Source organism: Carettochelys insculpta, chromosome 1 (assembly GCF_033958435.1).
Source record: "Carettochelys insculpta isolate YL-2023 chromosome 1, ASM3395843v1, whole genome shotgun sequence".
NCBI classification, from domain to species: Eukaryota; Metazoa; Chordata; order Testudines; family Carettochelyidae; genus Carettochelys; species Carettochelys insculpta.
Window position 1 is genome coordinate 310225694 of NC_134137.1, and position 21338 is coordinate 310247031.

A 21338-nucleotide genomic window follows, 5' to 3' on the forward strand; every position below is an offset into this window, starting at 1 on the left:
GAAAGGAACTTAAATGCCTAGGTGATTTTGAAAAGTCCTGAATGTTGATCAAACTACAGATTCACATATTTTGAAGATTTTTTTTTTTTTTTTTTTTAAATTCCAAGCAAGGACCCACATCATCCCCCCACGTGCCACAGAAATTTCTGTAACCACTCCTCATGGAAATTGTTCTCTGTACTGTTCTGCTGCCAAAAGGGCAGACCAAAGGTATCCATAGAATATCTTAGCTAAGTATGCAAAGGCCCTGTAACACCCAGCAACTATAGTCTCCAGCATCACCCTTTTTCTGGATGGCGGCAATGGCAGCTCCTGGACCAAGACAGACGACTGAGTGGAAAAGTACAGGGCCAGATTAACTTTTTGTGGTCCCAGTACCTCACCTATTTGTCCCCCCACCAACCCTGTGGAATGATTGCGGAAACCAAGAGAATGACATGGAAGTTGTTTGACACAGCACACAGGTGCACACATTTTATTAACAACAGCTACACATAGTGATTTGATTAAATTATTCACGTTAATACTTGCCATGTATTACACAGATTAGTGTAAATAGTGATGCTGTAGATAAAAAAAAAAGTATGCAAGTTTATTTTGAAAATTTTTTTATCTATTTTTCTATCCACCCCACTTTCATAGAAAAAATTAATCCAAGCACACGTAGTTCATGTCAGAAATATTAAATGTGAGGTAGTGTGAAGATTCCCTTTCACTGGGAGGTAGCACTTGGCTGTGGGGCTTTTCCCCCCACCGCTTTTAGCTTGTGTTAGCTATTTTTACCCTCTGTTTCACTTTATTTTTCTTTTAATTTTCATGTTCACTTTTGTGTATTCTTTTTGCCCTCAAGATACCATCCTTAGTACTGTAGTGGCAACTAAAACTTCTATTTAGAGAGATGAACAATTTCTTCAGAGTTTTCTGCATGACTTTGCTGCAACAGATGTTTCAATTAAATTAGAACTCTACAGAGTTTACCTTCTCAGATTCAACGGACAACAGAGTAAGATAAGTTTTTGTTGAACGACTGTAGCATGTAAAGCAGTTTCATCTTTCTCAAATGTGAAAAAGACCTTTCACCACTGCAGTTTGACATTCATAGTGCCAGGTAAATGCATAGTATAATGAAGACATTTGGAAAGGCTGTTTGTAAATTATGCATCTTCATTATGGTCAGCATTTGCAGTGGTGTAGATAAAGCTTGTGATAATGGAGGAGGAAAGCTGCTTTACAAGTGAGCACTGCTGTACCCGTTTATCAAAAAATCTCTTCATTGAGGTTATCTAAAGAGAATTCAATTCATCTTCTGGGAGACTCTCAGCAGTCCTGCCAAGGTCACCTGTTAAAAAAATTGAAATGGTTGTTTGTTTATTTCTGAATACACACAAATTCTTCTGTTGAGATGGCTGACAAATGAGTGAGTTATGGCATAGAATGATTCAGCTTTGATCTTCTCTATCCTGACCAGCACAACAGCAGGTTCTTTGGATGATGTTGGTGCTTTATCTGAAAGATAGCTATAGAACTTAAAGACACTGCAGAGTCGTGATATTCTTCAAAACTATTCTGTTGTGCAGCACAAACAGAGAGGCATGCCTGGGACACTACTGAAGTCACTAAGTATATTGTTTCCAACCAAAGAAATTGAATTGCTTTGTTTACTACTCCAAGGGCTTGTCCACACTAGTTCCCTACTTCGAAGGGAGGATGGTAAGTAGGGCGTTGGGAGTTTATTAATGAAGTGCTGAGGTGCATATGCAGCACTTCATTAAGCAAATTCCCTCCCACGGCAGCTTAGAAGTGTTAAACTTCAAAGTGTCAGCTCACATCTAGCCACAGCTCACCCACCGGTACTTCAAAGTGCTTGGGCAACTTCGAAGTCCCTTTACTCCTCAAAATTTTGCTCAAAGTACCAGCGGGTGAGCTGTGGCTAGACAGTAGCCAGCACTTTGAAGTTTAACACAAAGTTGCTGCGGGGGGAATTTGCTTAATGAAGTGCTGCATATGAGCGTTTACAACTTCGGAGAAAAACAACATCTAGTAACAGGGCACCCAGAGAAGTCCAAGGGTTAGGTGGTGGGGTGGCATAATTTTTAAAGTGGGAGGGCTAAACCTTAAGGGAGCAGGGCTGGGGAGAAGGGGTGGGAAACAAGTGGTGGGAGGTGGGGTCAGAAAGTGGAGAGGAGATAGTGGGCAGGGCCACGTTTCCTGCGATGCCCTGGTAGGAACACTCAGCTGATCCCAGCCTACAGTTTCCATCCTCCAGCAGGGTGGAACCTGAGATCAGCTGACAGTGTCCTCAGGCCACTGGAACCTGGGATCAGCTGACAGTGTCCCCAGGCCCTACATGGCAGCACAGGGATTCTTGTTCCCAGCATACTGCCAGGGTGGGGGCTCCCAAAATTGGTGCTCCGTAGTCTTCTCTGACTCACACCAGAAGCCAGAGTGTGTGGCTCAGGGCCCCATTTGCCTCATCCTGCTGCCTCTTACTTAAGTGGCAGTAAGGACTCCTGCGTTGTGGCTTTGTGCTTCCAGAAACGTCTATGGACTCTCCAGAATTCAGCCAGGCAGGCCACCAGGGGGACTTCAGCAGCACTGGCTGAAGGCTCCTCCCATCTTAGACCCCTCCACTTTCATCAGGGTGGGTGATGGGTGGGAGGCAGGGCAGCTGTGGAGTGAGGAGTGAAATTGCTACGGGGGCCGAAGGCAGAAAGAGAGTGAAGCCGTGGTTCAACCAGCCTGGGGGCAGCAGCACCGAGAAGTGCATGTGCTGCAACTGCTGGGCTGCTGCAGAAGGGGACAGAACCAGCCAGCAGGAAGGGCCCCTGCCACATGTTCGCTTGGTGCCATTACACCTTTTGTGCATTATAAATCTGGTATTGGAAAAGCTTTATCTTCTTTGGGAATCTCCAGTGAACCACAAAAAAGCACATCCTCCTCCCTTCTGGCCTAACCAAGCCACTTTCTCCAGCATGTCCAGCCTCTACCATGACTTACTGTGGATTCTGGACACACACTCAAGCCTTAAGGGATGGCGCTAGGATACTTAACTGTGAATCCCAGGACAATGAGGGACTGTGGGCCAGTGTTCATTAGTAGAAAATTCCATTTGTTTATTAGTAATACAAAGTAGTGGTTATTATTCTCAAACTTACCTGAATAGAGTATGTTCTGTCAAAAGTCAGTCCATTTCAATTACTCAGATGTTCTACAAAAATAGTCCAACCAAACCATATAATCCTCAATTATTTAAAAATGAAAAAAGACTCTCTGAAGAGATCAAGATTCCCCCTTATGAGGTACAAGCATCTTTCTTCAGAAGATTCACAAAACTAATTTTTGCATAAGGCACTCCTATCAATTGACTGAAAACTTACCAGCGTAATTAAGACTTACGGTGAAGTTTTCATTAGTAATATGTGTATTTGCAATTGAGTATTTAAGCAGCCATATGAACCACACTTATTGCTCAGCACCACAAGAATGTTTTAAAAAATATATTAATTAGGCTGGATTAACTTTTTGGCATTATATTCAGTATACATTTAATTTCTGAAGTCTAGTTTCAAAATTGACAAATCTGTTGTAGATGGTCTTGCTGCTCCTGTAAAATATTTTTGAAATCTTCCAAGTGAAGGTTTCTTAAGGCATTTGGTAAAATGTGGTCCAATGTAACTCCTGGCAAACTATTATTTGTTCCTAAGCTTTTTATGAGGCAAGTCATTTCTAAGCATCTTTGTGTGGCTCTCCGTTCTTTTTGAATGCAGTTCTTCATTCTTCTTCTCAACCTTGCTATCTCCTTTTCTAACTTAATTATCCGTTTCTTGGCGTCTATGGGACTTCTGAAAGCATAACTATGTTCAAGTAGTACTTGTCTATAGCTCATATTTGATTTAATGTTAGATGCCCCTTCTAAGCTGTAAGCATCTTTCTTCTTGAGAAGGTTTCTTGACATGGGTTTCTGTAAATAAAATGATAGAATAGGAAACAAACTCAATGTTTCATATTATGCAAGTTTATATAATGCCAAATTTTGGATTAATCTAGCCTGTAATTACTATGTTTCTATTCAAATGTTAAGAAACCTGTAACTTGTGCATAATAAGTATTTTTGTGCTACCCCTACTTTCATTCAATTTCTGATTTAAAAAAAAAAAATGTTTAGGTCTCCCTTCCTACCCTCTCTAATTTAATAAAGCATGATGTTAGGGAAAGGTAGATACTTATCATTTACAAAGAATCCAAAACATACAAGGTGAAAATCGGAAGAATAATTCTTGTGGAAAATAGTAGAATGGAAAAATTTAGACTATATGAAAGTTATGTAATTTTTCCATAATTTATTGTAGCTTTTTTTACTGTGCTAACAAACATGGGATTACGCCCTCATTTAAATCTAGATTGTGAAAAATGAGTAGGAATGACTACCTAGTAATCTGTAAATAAATCATTCAATAAAGTCCTGATTTCTGTAAAACAAATTATGCCTCATCTGGCTAGATTTTAAATTTTTTCTATGCGGACACCAAGCAGCTATTACTGGGATTTATAAATGAACAAGAGGGAAAAAAAAAAAAAGGATGGATGACTTCCCATTTAGTTATGTTGTAATACCAAATGCCACACATCAATTTTTATACGGGTCCTCACAAACTAAATGCTACATTTCAGTAAAAATTAATTCTAGATAATTTTCTTACTCCTTAAATACAAACAATAATCATGTTCTGAGATGTAAGTATGTAAAACTGATGACAGTTTTATATTTTGAGACATAAAAGTGAGAGAGAAGCCCTTTAAATGAAAAAATTTTAAGTATTCACAAATTGTGTGCTCCTTTTTTACCACACAAAACTTGAGACACTAAGGGCTTGTCCACATGGAGACTTAGTATGCAGGAAGGTGAGATTTAAATCTACAGTGCACTAGTTTACAATGCACTGAATGACCAACTGTGTGGCTCCCACTTCCATGTATTAAAAATCCTATAGTGTGCTTTGAATACTGACTGCTGTGTCTACAAAGCAGTTTAGTGCATAGGACAGGAGTGGGGATTCTTTTTTTGGGTCAGGGCTGCTGACACACAGGAAAAAAAAAAAATCCAGTAAGAGGCCATATGCAAGTTAGAAGTAAAAACAAAACACACAACATCCTCACAGCTGTCCCCCCTCCCTCCCCCCGCCAACTGAAAGGCAGTAATAACAGACATTCATCTAATTATGCTCAAGTTCCACCCCACAGCCTAGCGAGACTGGGCTAGTAGATTTTGTAGGAGAACCTCTAGGCTATGGGTTGCGGCCAAAAATGAGGGGTTCAGTGCACAGAAGGGGGATGCTGGGAAGTGGGCTGGTGTAGAGACGGGTGGGCTGGGCAAGAGGTAAGGTGTGGGAGTGGGCTTGGGGTGAGGGCTGGAGGTAGGTACAGAAGTGGGTTGGGGGAAGATCTATGTCAGAAGGAGGGTACAGGATGAGGTGGAGATGAAAAGTCTGGGCTGGAGTGAGGGTGTGGTCTGGAAGGGAGTGCAAGAGCAAGGTGAGGGACTGAGACAGGTGGGAAGATGCAGGAGGGGTCTGAGAGTGTGGAGTATGGAACTGAGGCGGTGCAGGAACAAAAGGTAGCTTTATAGTCTGGGTGGGGAGGGGCTCTGCACGTTTTATGGAAGTGGCCTTGCTGGCACTGCCCTCCACCTCTCCCACTGGCCGCAGTTCTGCCGATGGGAGTGGTGCCTGTACAGAGCCTGTAGCTCAGGACACATGCACACACATCGCCAGGTAGAGCTCGCTGGCTGGATCTGTCCCACGGTTTGCCTGGATTGGGCCTGCAAGGCCCAGGTCTCTCCTTCTCTTACCCCACACAGAGGTGCAAGTTGGCCAGCCATGGTGCCACCCACATGGCTGCAGCACCAGCTAGTACGCCTGCCTTATTGTGCCTTTGTTTCTTTCAAGTGAAAAAAATGTAGATGACTTCAAAGAGAGAGCGAAAGAGATACATTTCAGTAACTGACCCCGAGTTTCAGATGAGCAGAGAAATCAAAAATTGTAGGAACAGCATCCATTCTAAGCCGGCGAGTTTGTCCAGTTAGGTCAAAACAGGAAGATTCAAAATGCTTAGAGCAGAGAAAAGTGTGTTTGCCAGGCACAAAATTATTGCGTTTCACAAGACGTATCCATTCCTTTCTTCTCTTGGGATCCAAAGGAAATCTATGAGAACAGACAATAGAAATAGTTAGATAACAAATTGCTAGTATTATTTATATAAGAATTATTTTGGGGGAAATTCTGTGTGTTATATAATAGGTCAGAAAATGAGACATGGAGGGCACAACCTAGTTAGTACAATGGGAGTAAGATCTAGTGGTTTGTGCAGCAACATCTGTGTCAGGAACCAGAGCCAGGAGTCAAGAAAGAGGTTGGAAAACAAGCCAAGAGCAGGGCTGGAGCAGCCTGAAGACTGTTGACTAGAGTCTGTCCTCACTAACAGGTAGTGGTATTCTAAGCGATAAAGTTGCATTTGGCTGATCAAACAAACTGCTGTGAGACTGATATATGCCTTGAAAGCCACCAGAGCAGCTCCTGTCTTGTAGACCGGTTGAGCTGACCACAGGATTGGCTCACAACTGCACATGGCTTACTGAGGCTCTAGTTCAGGAATGGCACATCACCCCACACAATGATCAGTCCCTTCTGGACTCCATCCAATCTTTTTTTTTCCTTCTACCTTTGCAAATCAAAAACATGATGGGGAGGGGGGAAAAATACAAACCAAATCCAATTAGTGGATTCTTAATGCTAGTGTAATCAATATAAAATAATGAACAACACACAAACTTAATTTAAAAATATCTTGCAATTTAGCTTTACAAGGAATACAAAATGACAGTGTTTCCCCGTCATGTTTTTGTGTGGCTTGGCAGGCTGGTGCATAGAAGTTAGCCTCCAAAAACAAGCATCTGAATTAAAACTTAATTATACCTGGTAAAGCTTTGTTTGATTGCTTGCTTGCTTTAACTGGGGCTGTGCATCCCCTTTTTTTTTTCTTTGATGTATGAAGTCTAAAAGATTTAACTGCCAAGTGTTTACATGAAACCTAAAAAGCAGTCCAGTAGCACTTTAAAGACTGACAAAATAATGTATTAGGTGATGAGATTTCCTGGGACAGACCCACTTCTGAAGCCTCAATTAAAGCAAGCAAGCAAACAAAGCTTTACCAGGTATAATTAAGTTTTAATTCAGATGCTTGTGTTTTTGGAGCTTGGACCCTGAAGAAGTGGATCTGTCCCACGAAAGCTCATCACCAAATAAATTATTTTGTTAGGTCTTTGAAGTGCTACTGGACTGCTTTTTTATTTTCATAGTATATAGACAAGCACAGCTATTTCTCTGTTACTACTCAAGTATTTAAATGTGTATGATAGCATAGAAATACCAGAATAGCATCTGACCATCCCCAGAGCAGCTTAAAGGGCTGCTTTCGAGCCTCAGGACTCCACAGAGTTCACCTTTGACTGAAGAGGCCAGATCCGTGCCTATTTGACAAAGCCCTTCCTTCTCCCAGCTGTCACACAGACATCAGTGTTTGGAAGATGTCAAAGGGAGCAGTAACAGAAGGCAGCTTTGGACCGGACTGAAACATATATTTTCCCCCTCTGAGGGGTACCATATTTGACCGTTCAAAAAAAGAGGCGCCCCTGCAAGGGAGTGTGTCTGTATGGCTTTCCACCCAGGCGCATTGTAGATGTAGTAGAACGCACTCATGTAGGGACAGGGACACGGTCTCTCAGGCTGTCCTACGGCAATACTGCTTTGTCTCGTCCGAGGCCTGACCCGAAATCGCAGGGAAAGGAAGCGGCTGGGAAGCAAAAGCCCCGCAGAGCTTTGGAGGCTCTTGACGAAGCGCTGCGCCTCGTACCCCGACACGGCCGAGCCGCGCTCCCTGGGAGCGAGGAGAGCGCGCGGCAGCCCGGCGCTCCGCCCGCTCTCCAGGACGCAGGCCGGACTCGGGCGACGGTCCGGAAGGAGTTAGATCGCGTCCACACGGGCGACGGGCTGGGGAGTTCGACGACGGGAGCGCAAGGCTCCCGCCCGCGCGGCTGAGGGGTTGCGGCCGCTCCAAGCTTAGGGCTCCTGGCTGGAAAGCCGGAGCCGCGGGTGACCCCAACCCCCGAGACCCGCCCCCCAGCCCGGGCGGTACCGGTGGAAGCTGACGTTGACGCTCTTGTCGTAGACAGCAGCGCACCCCGCCGCCGCGCAGCTGGTCGGCATCTCCCCTCGCGGGCGGGTCACGGGGGAGACTCGCTTTGCCCCTTTAATAAGATGGCGGCGCCCCAGCTGCTCCATGCAGCTCCTTCACCAACATGGCGGGAAACGCCACCGCTGCCCTTGGAGGCCGTTATGCATCCCCGCCCCATACAGGACGCCCCAGCTCTAGTCGCTGCGGCCGCCCCTTTCCTGTACGCTCTGTAACGGTCTGCCACAGTTAGCTAGAACTGCAACTCCCATGGTACAGAGCGACACCCCCCCCCCCCCGCCGACCGTGGCTTTCCCCTCTCCGGAGGGGGGCTGGGAGAGGCGAGCTATCAGTTCTCGCGAGAGCTGAGTTGATGTGGGGGGGAGGGCTCGCGGGGGGGGAATCCTGAGGACCGACGTGGTGGGGGGAAGTTTGGGGCTGGGCCGCTCCGGAATCGAAACCGTCCGTGCCGCTCCCTGCCGAGCGCCTGGACCGGGCCCATGGCGGCCGCCGCCGCAGCCCCTGCGGAGGCGGCGCCGCTGGAGCCTAGCGGTCTATCCCCGAAGGAGGAGGGGGAACTGGAGGACGGCGAGATCAGCGACGATGACAATAACGGCTCCGAGCCTGCCGACGGCCTCGGCACCAGGCCCGACTCCAGGCGCAGGCCGCCGCCTCCCGGCCTCCGCGGCGGCGCCTCCCTTTCCACCTCCTCTTCACGCCGCTTCCCCCGCTCGCGGCACCAGCCGCCCCCTGAGCTGGGCCACCTGCACGGCCATGGAGGCTACCGGCCTAAAGAGTCGTTCCGCTCGCACGCGCCGCCGCTGCCCCCGTCGCGGATGCCGCCGGGCCCCCACCCCCACTCTGACTCTGGTCCTAGGCTCTCGTTCTGGGAGCGCAGCCACAACGCGCTGGATCGGTTCCGCTTCCGCGGCAGGCCCTACCGCGGCGGGGGCCGCTGGGGCCGGAGCCGGGGCGGGGGAGATCGGGGGAGCAACCCCCCCGGAAGGCCGCCCGGGGGCGGGGGAGGATCCGGATTCAGCTGCAGCCAGGGATGGAGGGAGTCCTCCCCTCGGAAGTGTATCCTTGTGCGGGACAGCGGTGTTCGGGGGTTGGCTGTGTCCCTCGTTTCCTTACGGCGCTGGGAAGGGAATGGCTCAGCACTTAGGCCCGGTGTCTCAAACAGGCCAACACCCAGAGCACGCTCCCATCCATGTCCACGGGCTGCGCTGGAGGGCCGCGTTCACCAGCTGGGGCACTGATCCGGATGGGCGCTGTTGCAAAGCTCACTAGGTTAGGCTCTTGGCAGCCTCAGCCTCCCTAGTTTGACAGGAAGTGCCTCAGCCCCGGGTGAGGGAGCTTAAACCTACATCCTTAGACTAATTATCTGAGTTCCTAACTTAATTTACTGGGTAGTGACGACTTCAGACCCCTTTCCTGGTTTGCTTGCAGCACTGTCAGTGCAATAGGACTTCAAATTCCGGTTGTACCTGTGCATTGCTTTAACTTTGCTTTCGCTGGAAGTTGTAGCCATAGAGCACATTTCAAACTCTGTGTTTTCTGACATGGTCATTTGTAGTTTGAGTCCTGTTTGTTAGAACATGAGGTCGTAGGAGTTACAGCTCTTGTTGGACACAGTTATGTAGATGAGATGTTAAATAGTACTGGTCAGATAGTCTAGACAGTGCCTTAATGGCGCTTCTCAAGATGAAATAGGAAAACCAGGGAGAAAGTGTCTCTCATTTTGTCTTGGTCAGGTCTGTGCCCTTGTCTAGGGTGAGAAAAAACATTCATTGTTGGAGGACCAGGAATGGGTGGCCTCATCTGATGTGCCTTGTAGCTTAATTATTGGTGTAATTAGGGATAAATTGCATCAAGTATGCTGTCAGAAACTGGTTAAAACCTGTTCTCCATGGCTGTGGTGCTGAAAGCTGTTTGTCACTGTCTGCTTGAAGTTACGTAATATCATTTGCTCATCTGCATCAGTTACTCACACTAGGTACCAGTAAAAGATAGTTTTCTTACTGAAGCCAAGGCTTGAAACCTATTTAAAGATGAAAGAGAAATCCTTCTCATTTCAAGTTGGCTTAATATTTGAAGAATGTTAGCCTTATCCTAGTGAAATGCCTGTAGACTGTATGGAGACTGTTTAAAAAACAGTAATAGAGGCTTAAACTCAATGTAAACTGCCTAAAAAGAAGTCCAAAAATGCCCCATAGCTTAAGGAGTATAACCTCTATCAAGCACGATGATGTAACAAAGTTAAACTAAGAAAAAATTATAAGAGCAACTAGCTAAAGACACACAAATTAGCCAAAAAAAAATGAGTACCCTTGGGTTTGTTTTTACTATGGGGTAGATTGATGCTGCAGAAATTGATCCACTGTAAGGACCCGCTACATTGACTTCCAGTCACTCTCCAGTCAACTCTGGTACTTCAGCAGAAAGAGATGAGTAAAGGAAGTAGACAGGAGACTTTTCTTCTGTTGACACCCCACAACCCCCACCAAGCCTACTGCTAAAGAAGCACTCAAAGAAGACAAGGCCATTGTGGCGAAGCTGAAGATTTTGCTTCAGTCTTGGCTGCGGAGAATGTGGGGCAGATACCTATAGCTGAGCCATTTTTTTTTAGATGACAAATCTGAGGAAATGTCTCAGAGACCGTGTCTACACTAGCACCCCCCTTTCGAAAGGGATGCTAATGAGACGTGTTGGGATATGCTAGTGAGGCACTGTAATGAATATGCACTGCCTCATTAGCATAATGGTGCCGGTGACGCTTCAGAAGTGCCGCTTTTGATCTCACGCGGCTCCTCTACCGTGGGGTCCCTTTCAAAAGACCCTACAGATGTTGAAATCCCCTTATTCCTATTTGGTTACAGGAATAAGGGGATTTTGATATCTGTCTGTGGGGACCTTTCGAAAAGGCCCCCATGTAGATGAGCCACGCATGATCGAAAGTGGCACTTTCGAAGGACCATGGCTGCCATTATGCAAATAAGAGAGACATAGATAATTGAAGGATAGCTAATATGTTGACTTTTGAAAGGCTTTTGGGGGTGATCTTGATAATTACAGGCTGGTAAGCTTAACTTTACTACCGGGCGTATTTGGTAGAAGCTGCTATAATGTACAGAAGTGTGTGTGTGTGTATGTATGGGGGTGGAGGGTAAACATGGCCATTGTAGGGTAAATCATGCCTTCCCAAATCTATTAGAGTTCTGATAGCTGATGTAACAAAGTTAAACTAAGAAAAATTAGCCAAAAAATACATCAGCAAGCATGTTGATCTAGTGTAAAGTAGAACCCCAAGAAACACACACTCAAGTTAAGGGGTTAGTGTGACTCTGGCGGGGAGCTGGTGCCTGGCTCTGGCCTGCTGGCCACTAGGGGCAGCGGTGAAACTGACCAGTGCAGCAGTGCTGGTCAGTTTCCCAGCTCCTGGGAGTGGCAGGGAGCTGGGAGCCAGGCTGAAGCAGCCAAGGGTCTGCGGAAGTGGGTCTGTCCCATGAAATCTCATTACCTAATAAATTATTTTGTTAGTCTTTTTAAGGTGCTACATGACTGCTGTTTTGTTTTGTTAGAATACAGACTACCTCTCTGTTACTATTCAACAAAGATATGTAAAACTGGAACTGGTGCCTCAGAGGGACAACAAAAATGGTGGTGGGGGTGATACAGAATAACTACCAATGGAATTAAAAAGACTGGGATTGTTCATTTTAGGAAAGAAGCTACTTCAGGAGGGATATGATGGATGTCTAAAGAATCATGAAAGATATAGTGAAGTATTATATCCTTTCACATAACATAGAGACCTAGAATCATCCAGTGAAATTAATAGGCAGCTGGTTTGAAAGAAAAGAAATTACTTAGGAGTTAACCCATGTAACTCATTGCTATGTCATGTTGTGAAGGCCAAAAGAATAACTCGTTTTGAAAACCAATGTGACATGTTCATAGAGAGAAGTGGTATAAGTAGGTATTTGTCAAAGTGGTTAGGGTTGGAATCCTGTGCTCTGGGTATTCCTAAACATCCATCTGTGAGACACTGACACTGTAGTGTCCAAAGGAGTGGCAATTGCCATGTTCTGTTCGTTCCCTCTGAAGCATCTGGTTCTGCCCACTGCCAGAAGACATGATATTGGGCTAGATGAACCATTGGTCCTATCTAGTGTGGTGGTTCTTCTATTTTGTACAGGTTTTTTGCTGAAATTTCAAATCTGTAGATTAAGTGGATCTGAGTCTGCAATGGGGAACCCAAAAATGTGGATTTATTTGGGGAATAAGTTCTAAACTGTTTTGTTTTTTCTTCAGTTGCTAAGTTGAAGGTTTCTTTAACTTGCCTGGCTTTGGAGAATGTTTTGAAGGATAACAGTTCTAGAGTGTGTTTGTGTGTGTGTGGGTTTTTTTTTTTTTTTTTTTTTCTTTTAATCCCTATGCATTTCTGCCTGTCTGGCCCATCTTTAACTTAATCCTAGGTGACGTTTATGAGAACATTTTAACTTGTATTTTTTTAGAATGCCTCTCCACTTCCACTTCTGAGAGACAATGGGACGTTTCCCATACCCATTTTTTCACAATCTTAATTTCATAGTAATTATTAACAATCTTTCATTTGTTACTATGGCAGGAAGAATAATCTTTAGGATAAAATAATTCTGAATTCTTCTTTGAGAATTATTTGTATATTAAAATATAAATATCCTTACCGAGGTGTGTAGATGAACTTAAGTCTTGAACCAGGAAAAATTAGCAGGATCTTCCTTTTATTGTGTCTGGAATGTGGGTCAAGCCTCTTTTGCCAAGTCACCGGTATCCATTGGGAATATGTGCATAGCCCCTTGTAAACCAAAATATTTATTCTGGATACACTGCTCTGAACCTAGGTAGTATATTCATGACTGTTCTGATGCCAGGTACTGGAATCCTTGGCTCCTTGTGGTGTATTTTTCTTGGTGGTGTTGATTATTCCTGGCTTTAGCTCAGTTGGTTGCCACAGATTTTTAACTGTGCAGTTGTTAAATCTCAGGATTTTATGGATGGTTAAGCTGTATCAAAATCAAGGTAAGTAACTTATTCAAAACAGAATAGGAGTCAGTGGGTGAGTAATACATCTGTCACAGAAGTCTGATGCTCACTAATTTGCTTTGAGCAAGTCTAACCAGCAGGTGAAGCTTCTTCTCTCTCCACCTTTGCAGTTCTAGTGAGTTGGAGGAGTTTGGAGAGAAAGGAGTCTTGCTGAGTAATTCCCTGAGCTGTAAGGGTAAACAGAAGTCTCCTAAAGTTTAAACAAAAAGGTGGGATATGTCTACATTTTGAGAATAGTTAAGTGTCCAAGAAAACGAATGTGAATTAAGGGATTTGAATAGGAGGGTGCTACTTGACAGTGGGTAATTGTGGTAAGTATGTTGCCTTTCTATTCAGTTAAGACTTGTCAAACATGATTCATAACATATGCATATTGTTAAGTTGTTTCTGAAAATGGGGAGGACAGGTCAATTTGAAATTATAATAAAAACTGCGGCAGTGGGAGAACACGTCTTAATTTGTTCCGTATTGTTGCTTAATCTTCATTGATTGTATTCAATCTCTGATAAGAACAGAAATGGATTACATTTAGTTTTCTTAACAAATAATTCAGCCAAAACTTTTGGAAGATCACCATCTAGAAAACAGAACTACTCATCTAAAAATGAGAACTGTGTGGAAGAAAGTTTTGAGGATCTTCTTCTGAAGTACAAGCAGATTCAACTTGAGCTTGAGTGTATTAATAAAGATGAAAAACTGGCTCTGAATAATAAAGAAGAAACTGTGCACCAAGATGATGCTAAAACGGCGAATGCTGAGGACCAAATAGCTGTGGAAAATGTCAGTATTACAAAAGAAGCTATAAAAGAAGTGTCTCCTGAGGAGAAAAATCAGGTTGTAGCCTTCCAAGCTTTTGAACTGAAACCTCTCAGGCAAAAACTGTCTACACCAGCTGATAGGAACAGATTGAAAAAAACTAAAGAAGGAACAAAACAGCAGTCACAAAAATCTGACCTCTCAGAATCTAGTCAAGGTAACCATTGAACATTCCTGCCTGCGTTATTAACCTCTTAGAAAAAGAATCTTTGATTCTGCTTGGTATTTGGGAAAGTTGTGCTTCTTTTAAAGTGCAGTTGAAACATGTTTATATTGGTTGAGTGGATTTACATGAAATAGTGTATTTTAAATTTTGAACTTGGAAATTTTCATGAAGTATATAATCTTTAACTTTTAGTACTGCATTTTTTATTAAAGAATGAGTTAATATAGAAAATATATATTATAAAATATATGAATACATTTTTAATTTGAATGTAAAAAATTTGTTTGTGGACAGAGTAATGTAGGAGAAGACAATGACTATTTTCCGTCTGCTGTTGTACAGTGTTGAAAATCTAGGTATATTAATGCATGAGAATCAAAGTGAAACTGATTGTTTATACAGCCTTTTTCCCCATTCACGTTAATTAACTGTAAATTGGAAATATGCTGCACACACAAAAACTAATTAGGTTATTAGCATCCATATGTTTTCAGTTTTAATAAAGAAACTTTTTTAATACAATTTTATTACAGTAACATCACTGAAGGAAAAAATGGATGTCTTACTTGACTCTTGGTTGTGACATCCTATTTAAAGTGATCACATGCTGTTTGCTGGTGTTTTTTTAAGCTGCAAAATGATAATTTTGAGAAGCCCAAAATTAATCATTATAACACTGAATGTGTTTTAAATTTGAAAAATAACTTGAAAATGAGAGCTGTGGCTGCCTTGATCTCTTTTGGAGTATTACAGTTAATAGTGTAAAAGAGAGTGGAACAGCTAGTTGTGACAATAGCTGACATAGTGCTTTTCAAATGTAGTTTGTTGTTTTAGCTAAACTGGAAGTCTGAGGCATCATGCTTACAACTGGAATCTTGGGATGCAATCATATATTTTCCTTCTTTCCAACTGTCTTTCTCCTTGTGAGAGTAGACTATGCAATGGCAAGTTTGTGCCTATTAAACCTGGAAGGGGAGGTTTGAAATTTGGTGACGATCATACCCTCTAGGGCAGGGTTTTTTAACTTTTTCTTATAAAGTACCCCTTTTTCTTTTTTAAGAGTATCCTTAAGGGCATGCATACTACTGGTTGAGGAACATGGTCCTAAGATAATCTGAAGTCTTTAAATAAGTGCTATTCAGTCTTTTCAGATTACTGTATCCTTTTCAGAAGTCAAGATTTGTTTTGCTTACCACCACGTTACACCTCACTAAAAGACTATTACTTATAAAATCATGCAAAAATATCACAAAAGACTACTGCTGCTGAAAACTTGTTGACTTTCTTATTATCAAATGAATGATTTGGAATAGAAATATTTTACTTACGTTTTGACATAAGGCATACGAAACAGTAGAAACAAATTTATTCTTTGAATGAATTTTTAGATTGTACTGACTTTTTAGTAGAGTGTTTATGTTGCTTGTTGTAAAAGTAGGCAAGTATGTAGATGAGTTGATGTTACCCCTTGGAAGACCTTGGGGTGCCCCCAAGGGTACATGTACCCTGGTTGAGAAACACTGCTCTAGGGCAAGAGGTTTTATTTCTGGTGTCATGAATGATACTGTCTCCTCCACACAAGAACTCAAGTTGTAATACCCTGTTTTATCTTATAAGCTCTCAGGTAAGGAAAAGGAGTGGAAAAGTCAGTATGGGAAAGAGAGAGTGAAGATTTGTGTAAAAAGCAGGTTTGAAAGAGCACCAGATGAAAACATAATGAACAGAAAGTGGGAGGATGTTCTAAACCAGGGGTCAGCAACCCTTCTGAGGTGGCATGCCAAAATTTGACTTTCTGACCTCTATATACAGTCCGATTGCCAGTGATACTTTTTAAAGTCACTAAGGCTGTGTCTACACGTGCCCCAAACTTCGAAATGGCCATGCAAATGGCCATTTCGAAGTTTACTAATGAAGCGCTGAAATGCATATTCAGCGCTTCATTAGCATGCGGGCAGCAGCCGCGCTTCGAAATTGACGCTCCTTGCCGCCGCGCGGCGCGTCCAGACGGGGCTCCTTTTTGAAAGGATGCTGCCTACTTCGAAGTCCCCTTATTCCCATGAGCTCATGGGAATAAGGGGACTTCGAAGTAGGTTGGGTCCTTTCGAAAAGGAGCCCCGTCTGGACGCGCCGCGCGGCGGCAAGGAGCGTCAATTTCGAAGCGCGGCTGCTGCCCGCATGCTAATGAAGCGCTGAATATGCATTTCAGCGCTTCATTAGTAAACTTCGAAATGGCCATTTGCATGGCCATTTCGAAGTTTGGGGCATGTGTAGACACAGCCTAAGAGTCTTACTTACAATTGACAAAGTAGCATTCTTGTGATAACAATGCCCTGGTGGCGGGGCAGTGGGCTCTGGCTCCATGCTTCCGCATGTGGGGGGGCAGTGCTCTGGCAGGGCTAAGGGCCAGCTCTCTGGCGGGGGTGGGGGAAGGGCCAGTGCTCCACTGGGGGGGTGGCATGCTCCAGCCCCGCATTCTATCCCCTCCAGCGAGGCGAGGGTGCATTCCAGTCCTGTGCTCTGGTGGGGGCGGGGGCAGAGGCAGGGGCAGGGGCAGGTGGGTGGTTGCTGCTTTCATCCAGTTTATCCCATAAACGGGTGGAAGACTTGTTCCATAGAACAAAAGAGAAAAACAAGGGGGGGCGGAAAACTAAATTAAGAGGGAAAACTTTTTTGGAAGATGAATGATTTGGTCTATGGAGTCAGGGTGTTGCTTCTCAAAGAGAGATTAATCTTGCTAGATATAAAAGCACATATTCAAAGAACAAGTCCTCAGCAATTTTATCTCAATACACTGTTCTGCCTCAGTAATATTAATAAATCTCAGGTTCAGTTCTGTACATTCATTTTAGTGTAGTCTTAAGTGAACCCAGGCTATGTCATGTTCATAAAAATGTGCCATTTTATTTTAAAGGAGTAGAAGACAAAGAACAAACATTAGTACGGAAGTTGAGCACTTCAGATGATGCATCTGAAAAGGTAAGTGTGTTGTGGCTAAAATGATATTTTGTGGCATGGTCTGGTTCCATTTCCCATGTTGCAAAGTTAGTCCTACATTAGATGTAGGTAGCATTAATCCCCAAAAAGCAAAATGAGTTGTGGAGTGGGATTTTAATCTTGTATCTTCATGAAAATTTAATTGCAATCTCAGGTTTTTTTAGTGAAAAAGTATCCTTTGGGAATTTGACTAATGACAAATGTAATGACTTTTCAGTTATGTTCTTCTCTCTTTTTTTTTTTTTCTCCTTTTCGTATTCTTCCTCCTAAGAAGATACTGGATGAGGAAGAAGAGATGTCCGAATTGCAGCTTAGACTTCTTGCACTTCAGTCTGCCAGTAAGAAGTGGCAGCAGAAAGAACAACAGGTGATGAAGGAAAGCAAGGAAAAACTAACAAAGACGAAAACTGTTCAGCAAAAAGTCAAAACCAGTACAAAACCACATTCAACCAAAAAAACCAGCACTACGGGTAATAGTAACATTATTCAAATGGAAAATCAAAAATGTATTCTATGTAAAGCTGACTTAAGAAACCCATATCTTCACCACCATATGCACTCACTAGTATGTTCCATTCTCAGAACTCTTTAGGTTTCTTTAAAATGTAACCTTTTGGAACTTGTGTTGGGTATCTTTGGATGCTTTTAAAGAAATGAGATGCAATTACATGTATATATTTCTATTTAAAGCTAAGCAAGCATTGAGGAAACAACAAACAAAGGCATGGAAAAAAATTCAGCAGCAGAAAGAACAAGACAGACGTCAAAAGGAAGAGGACCAGAGGAAACAGGAAGAAGAAGAGGAGAGAAGAAAAAGAGAAGAGGAAATCAGAAAAATCCGGGACCTTTCCAATCAAGAAGAGCAGTACAACCGGTTCATGAAGCTTGTTGGCGGGAAGAGGCGATCAAGAAGCAAAGTAATGAATTTGTAGTACTGTATTGCAGGGGTTGTCAAACTTCATTTGGACAACATAAATTACGATACAACCTGAGAGTGGGGGGACAAAGATTGAGCCCTGCTGCTTTGGGTGGAGATGAGTAGAGGGGCAAAGCCAAAGCTCAGCAGCTTCAGCCCTAGGTGGGAGGCCTTTAACTCAAGGGCTGTCACCAAGCTGCAGCTTTGGCCTCAGGCCCCAGTCATAAGCTATCCTGATCCACTGTTTGAGAATCACTGCTGTGTTGTTGTATTCAGATGTTTATGTTTGAGATCCTTGATTGGGGAATATTTTCATGTAGAAACATTTCAGAGAAATAGAAGAATTTAGTGATGGGGTGGGCAATAATTTTTGCAGTGTGGCCATTCCACAAATTTTGGTACTGATCATAGGTGGGTTCTGAGCCTTCTGGCGGGGGGGCTGGGGTGGATCTTGGGCAGAAGAGAAACAGTATGTGAGCATGAAAGAGCAATGTTTTTGTGTGTGTGTGTGTGTGTGTGTGTGTCAGAGACAGATTTTGTGACAGATTGTATGCTGCAGTGTCTATGTGACAGTGACACTGGGTGTGTGACAGTGACGAGTGCATGTTCTGGCTGTTGTTCGGTACGTTTCTGAGAGAAGCCACCCTCTGTCTCATTAAGCAAAATCTGTCCTGCTTTGTCGTCTTCTCCTCCCCTGCTCTATACTCCTGAGTGAGTCACTTACCATCTTTGCTTGAGGCTGGAGCAGCTCTCCCTCTCCCTGTTTCCCGCTCTGCAGAGATGGGTATTAGAAGTAAGGGAACACCCTGACTTCAGCACTACCCTCTCCCTCTCCCCTTCTACATCGCTAGGTAGGAGCAGCTAGGCTGCAGACAGAATAAGGTGTGGGGAGGAGCAGCTGAAAACATGCTGCTGGCTGTAAGTATGCACGCTCTGCTGATCAGTTGGGTTGGCCAGACAGAAGTGCTTGGCAGGCCAGATCTGGCCCCCGGGAGTGATTTCCCCCCACCCCCGGTTTATAACAGAATTTGGAGCTATCTGCTGTGTCTTTTAATTCCAAATCTGAGTGTTCTTAATCTGTGATTTTTGGTTCTGTCTTACTCTCCCTGCATAGATTTATCCACCTGAAAATCAGTGATCAGTAAGGGTTACCATGACAGTTTTATGAGCATAAAATGCTTGAAATATGTTAAACATATTGTAAATAAATATAAACCAGTGAGCATTCAGTCCTGTTCTAGGAGTTGTAAAGCCAGTAAACTGCTTTTCACTAAGCTTTGCAGTGGTTATTCTGGAAATGAAATTCAGGGGAGTAAGATGCCTCAAAAAATCTGTGTTTTAAGATGACTGATGTACTGCAAAAGTGAATCAAAATATGCATGGCCCATCAAGAAATAAAGGCTATTTACTGGGAAAATAGGCCATTAGTTTAGAGTTAGGGTAGCTTAATTCTGCTTTTCCAGAACTTAGAGTATCACTAAATTTCAATTTGAAAATCAGGAAATAGTAATATTTTGCTTCTATCCTTAATTCTGTCATACTAGAGCGGCAATAAGCTATTCATATTCACTTCTATCCCTGCTGTCCTCCATGTGCTCAGAAACAGTTCTATGACCTTTTGGCTGGGATAGGTTGAATTATTACTCATGGGTAAAACCCTGCGTGGATACAAAATTTGTGTCCATATCTGCATCTGTATCCACAAAAATGAGCCACAGATAGCCACACTGATACCTGCAGATTTGCAGGGCTTTGCTTATGGGAGCAGATTGGTAAGGTTGTTGGGGAAATGGGGGAGGTGAAATGACCTTAATTGTACGTTTTCTTGTTTTCAAAAACTTAAATTTAGCCCCTCCCTCTATGTTCTGTGAGTCATGAGCCAATGCAGCCAACTTTAGTTAATAAGGGTGCCAGCACTGAATTTCCCTTGTTTTGAGGAAATGATGATAAAGAAATAGAAGTTAATTGTAACACCATTTTGTTCAGAATGCTTTATTCAGATGTACCCACACTTCTAATGCTGGCTTCTTGTCAGGAGCTTGACTGTTTATAAGTTTATTTTGGGTTTGATAATTGAATATATTTGCACATAGCCTCTTCCTTCGTACATTTGTAGAAACTGCAGTTATGGTGAAAACAACATTGGGATCCTGTGGCTGATCTCCTCAATCTCTGCCTGCAGTTACATGGAGAAGGTGGCTGTAGTTTGTCTTCTGAAGCCACTGGTGACCCCTTGGCCTTCTTTCTCTGCTGGGTAGAACTAGATTGAAAAATGAGTGAGGGCAGGTTGTGGCAGTGTTAAAACGATTTTTTTTTAAATGTAAGACTTGCTAAATTAAAGGACTTCTTGTATGTTTAGTCCTCAGATACAGACTTGAGACGGTCTTTAGATAAACAGTCTACTGATAGTGCAGGAGGGATTTATCAGTATGACAACTATGATGAAGTTGCCATGGATACGGACAGTGAAACTAACTCACCAGGTATCATTCACTTTCAATTTCTGACATGGTTGAATAGACTAATGATAAAAAAAATGGTCGGCACATCGCTTTACTGATTATAAGCAATATGAAGTAGACAGTCTCCATCATCTTAGAAGGGCTGTGTTTTGTTCAGAGAACTCAAGTTGAATGCACTGTGGGTTTGACAGCTATGCTGTTTTAAGATTAACACATTTTGATTCTTTCTTTATATAGCTTTGTATTCACTAGGGATTCTCCTAAAAATGTTCAGGCTTATACTTAGCCAAATATGATTAAGATCATCACACTTGTTTTTAAATCATGAAGAAGTAGATGTCCCCAAAACATGATCTACAAAATACCCTGTTGGCTACTTTTTAGATGCCTATTCTGCACCTCATTTTCTTACAAACTAAAGTGAAACTATTTCAGCTCTCCTTTTCGGTCAGAAAATATTGTAAAATTTAGAAAGTTACCAATTCTTCAATAACCGTATTGCTTTTCCAGCTGTTTTTATTTCTTTTATTCCATTGCACTTTATCATCTGATTTTTATTCTCATATTTTACATATTTATTCCCCTTCCCACCCCTCAGTCAACTTCCCTGGCCTCTGTTCTCAAACCTTCTCTCGAGCTGCCTTCCTTAATCTTTCTGCTGCCTGATTTT

The 21338-nt window shown here is 43.1% G+C and overlaps 2 protein-coding genes across 3 annotated transcripts in view; one reads left to right on the top strand and one right to left on the bottom strand.

The window, feature by feature from the left end:
* Nucleotides 1-460: 460 nt before the first annotated feature.
* On the bottom strand, nt 461-8491 carry THAP2 (THAP domain containing 2). Of its 2 annotated transcripts, XR_012648026.1 has the most exons (4): nt 8191-8491; nt 6005-6200; nt 3156-3961; nt 461-1339 (listed from the first exon to the last, which is right to left on the bottom strand). XR_012648026.1 is itself a non-coding variant. In XM_075012855.1 (3 exons), the coding sequence occupies exons 1-3, from the start codon at nt 8334-8336 to the stop codon at nt 3566-3568; spliced, it is 738 nt and encodes a 245-aa protein (XP_074868956.1). In that variant the 5' UTR covers nt 8337-8491; the 3' UTR covers nt 461-3565. The 2 variants fall into 2 exon arrangements, 1 of the variants encoding a protein (XP_074868956.1); XM_075012855.1 differs by having other exon boundaries at nt 461-3961.
* The window catches only part of ZFC3H1 (zinc finger C3H1-type containing), a 57389-nt gene continuing 44404 nt past the window's right edge, over nt 8354-21338 (top strand). Inside the window, 9 exon segments of the mRNA XM_075012841.1 lie at nt 8354-8405; nt 8408-8540; nt 8542-8599; nt 8601-9303; nt 13868-14287; nt 17208-17272; nt 17562-17760; nt 17981-18207; nt 20566-20689. Of these exon segments, the coding sequence (XP_074868942.1) occupies nt 8354-8405; nt 8408-8540; nt 8542-8599; nt 8601-9303; nt 13868-14287; nt 17208-17272; nt 17562-17760; nt 17981-18207; nt 20566-20689 (1981 nt within the window).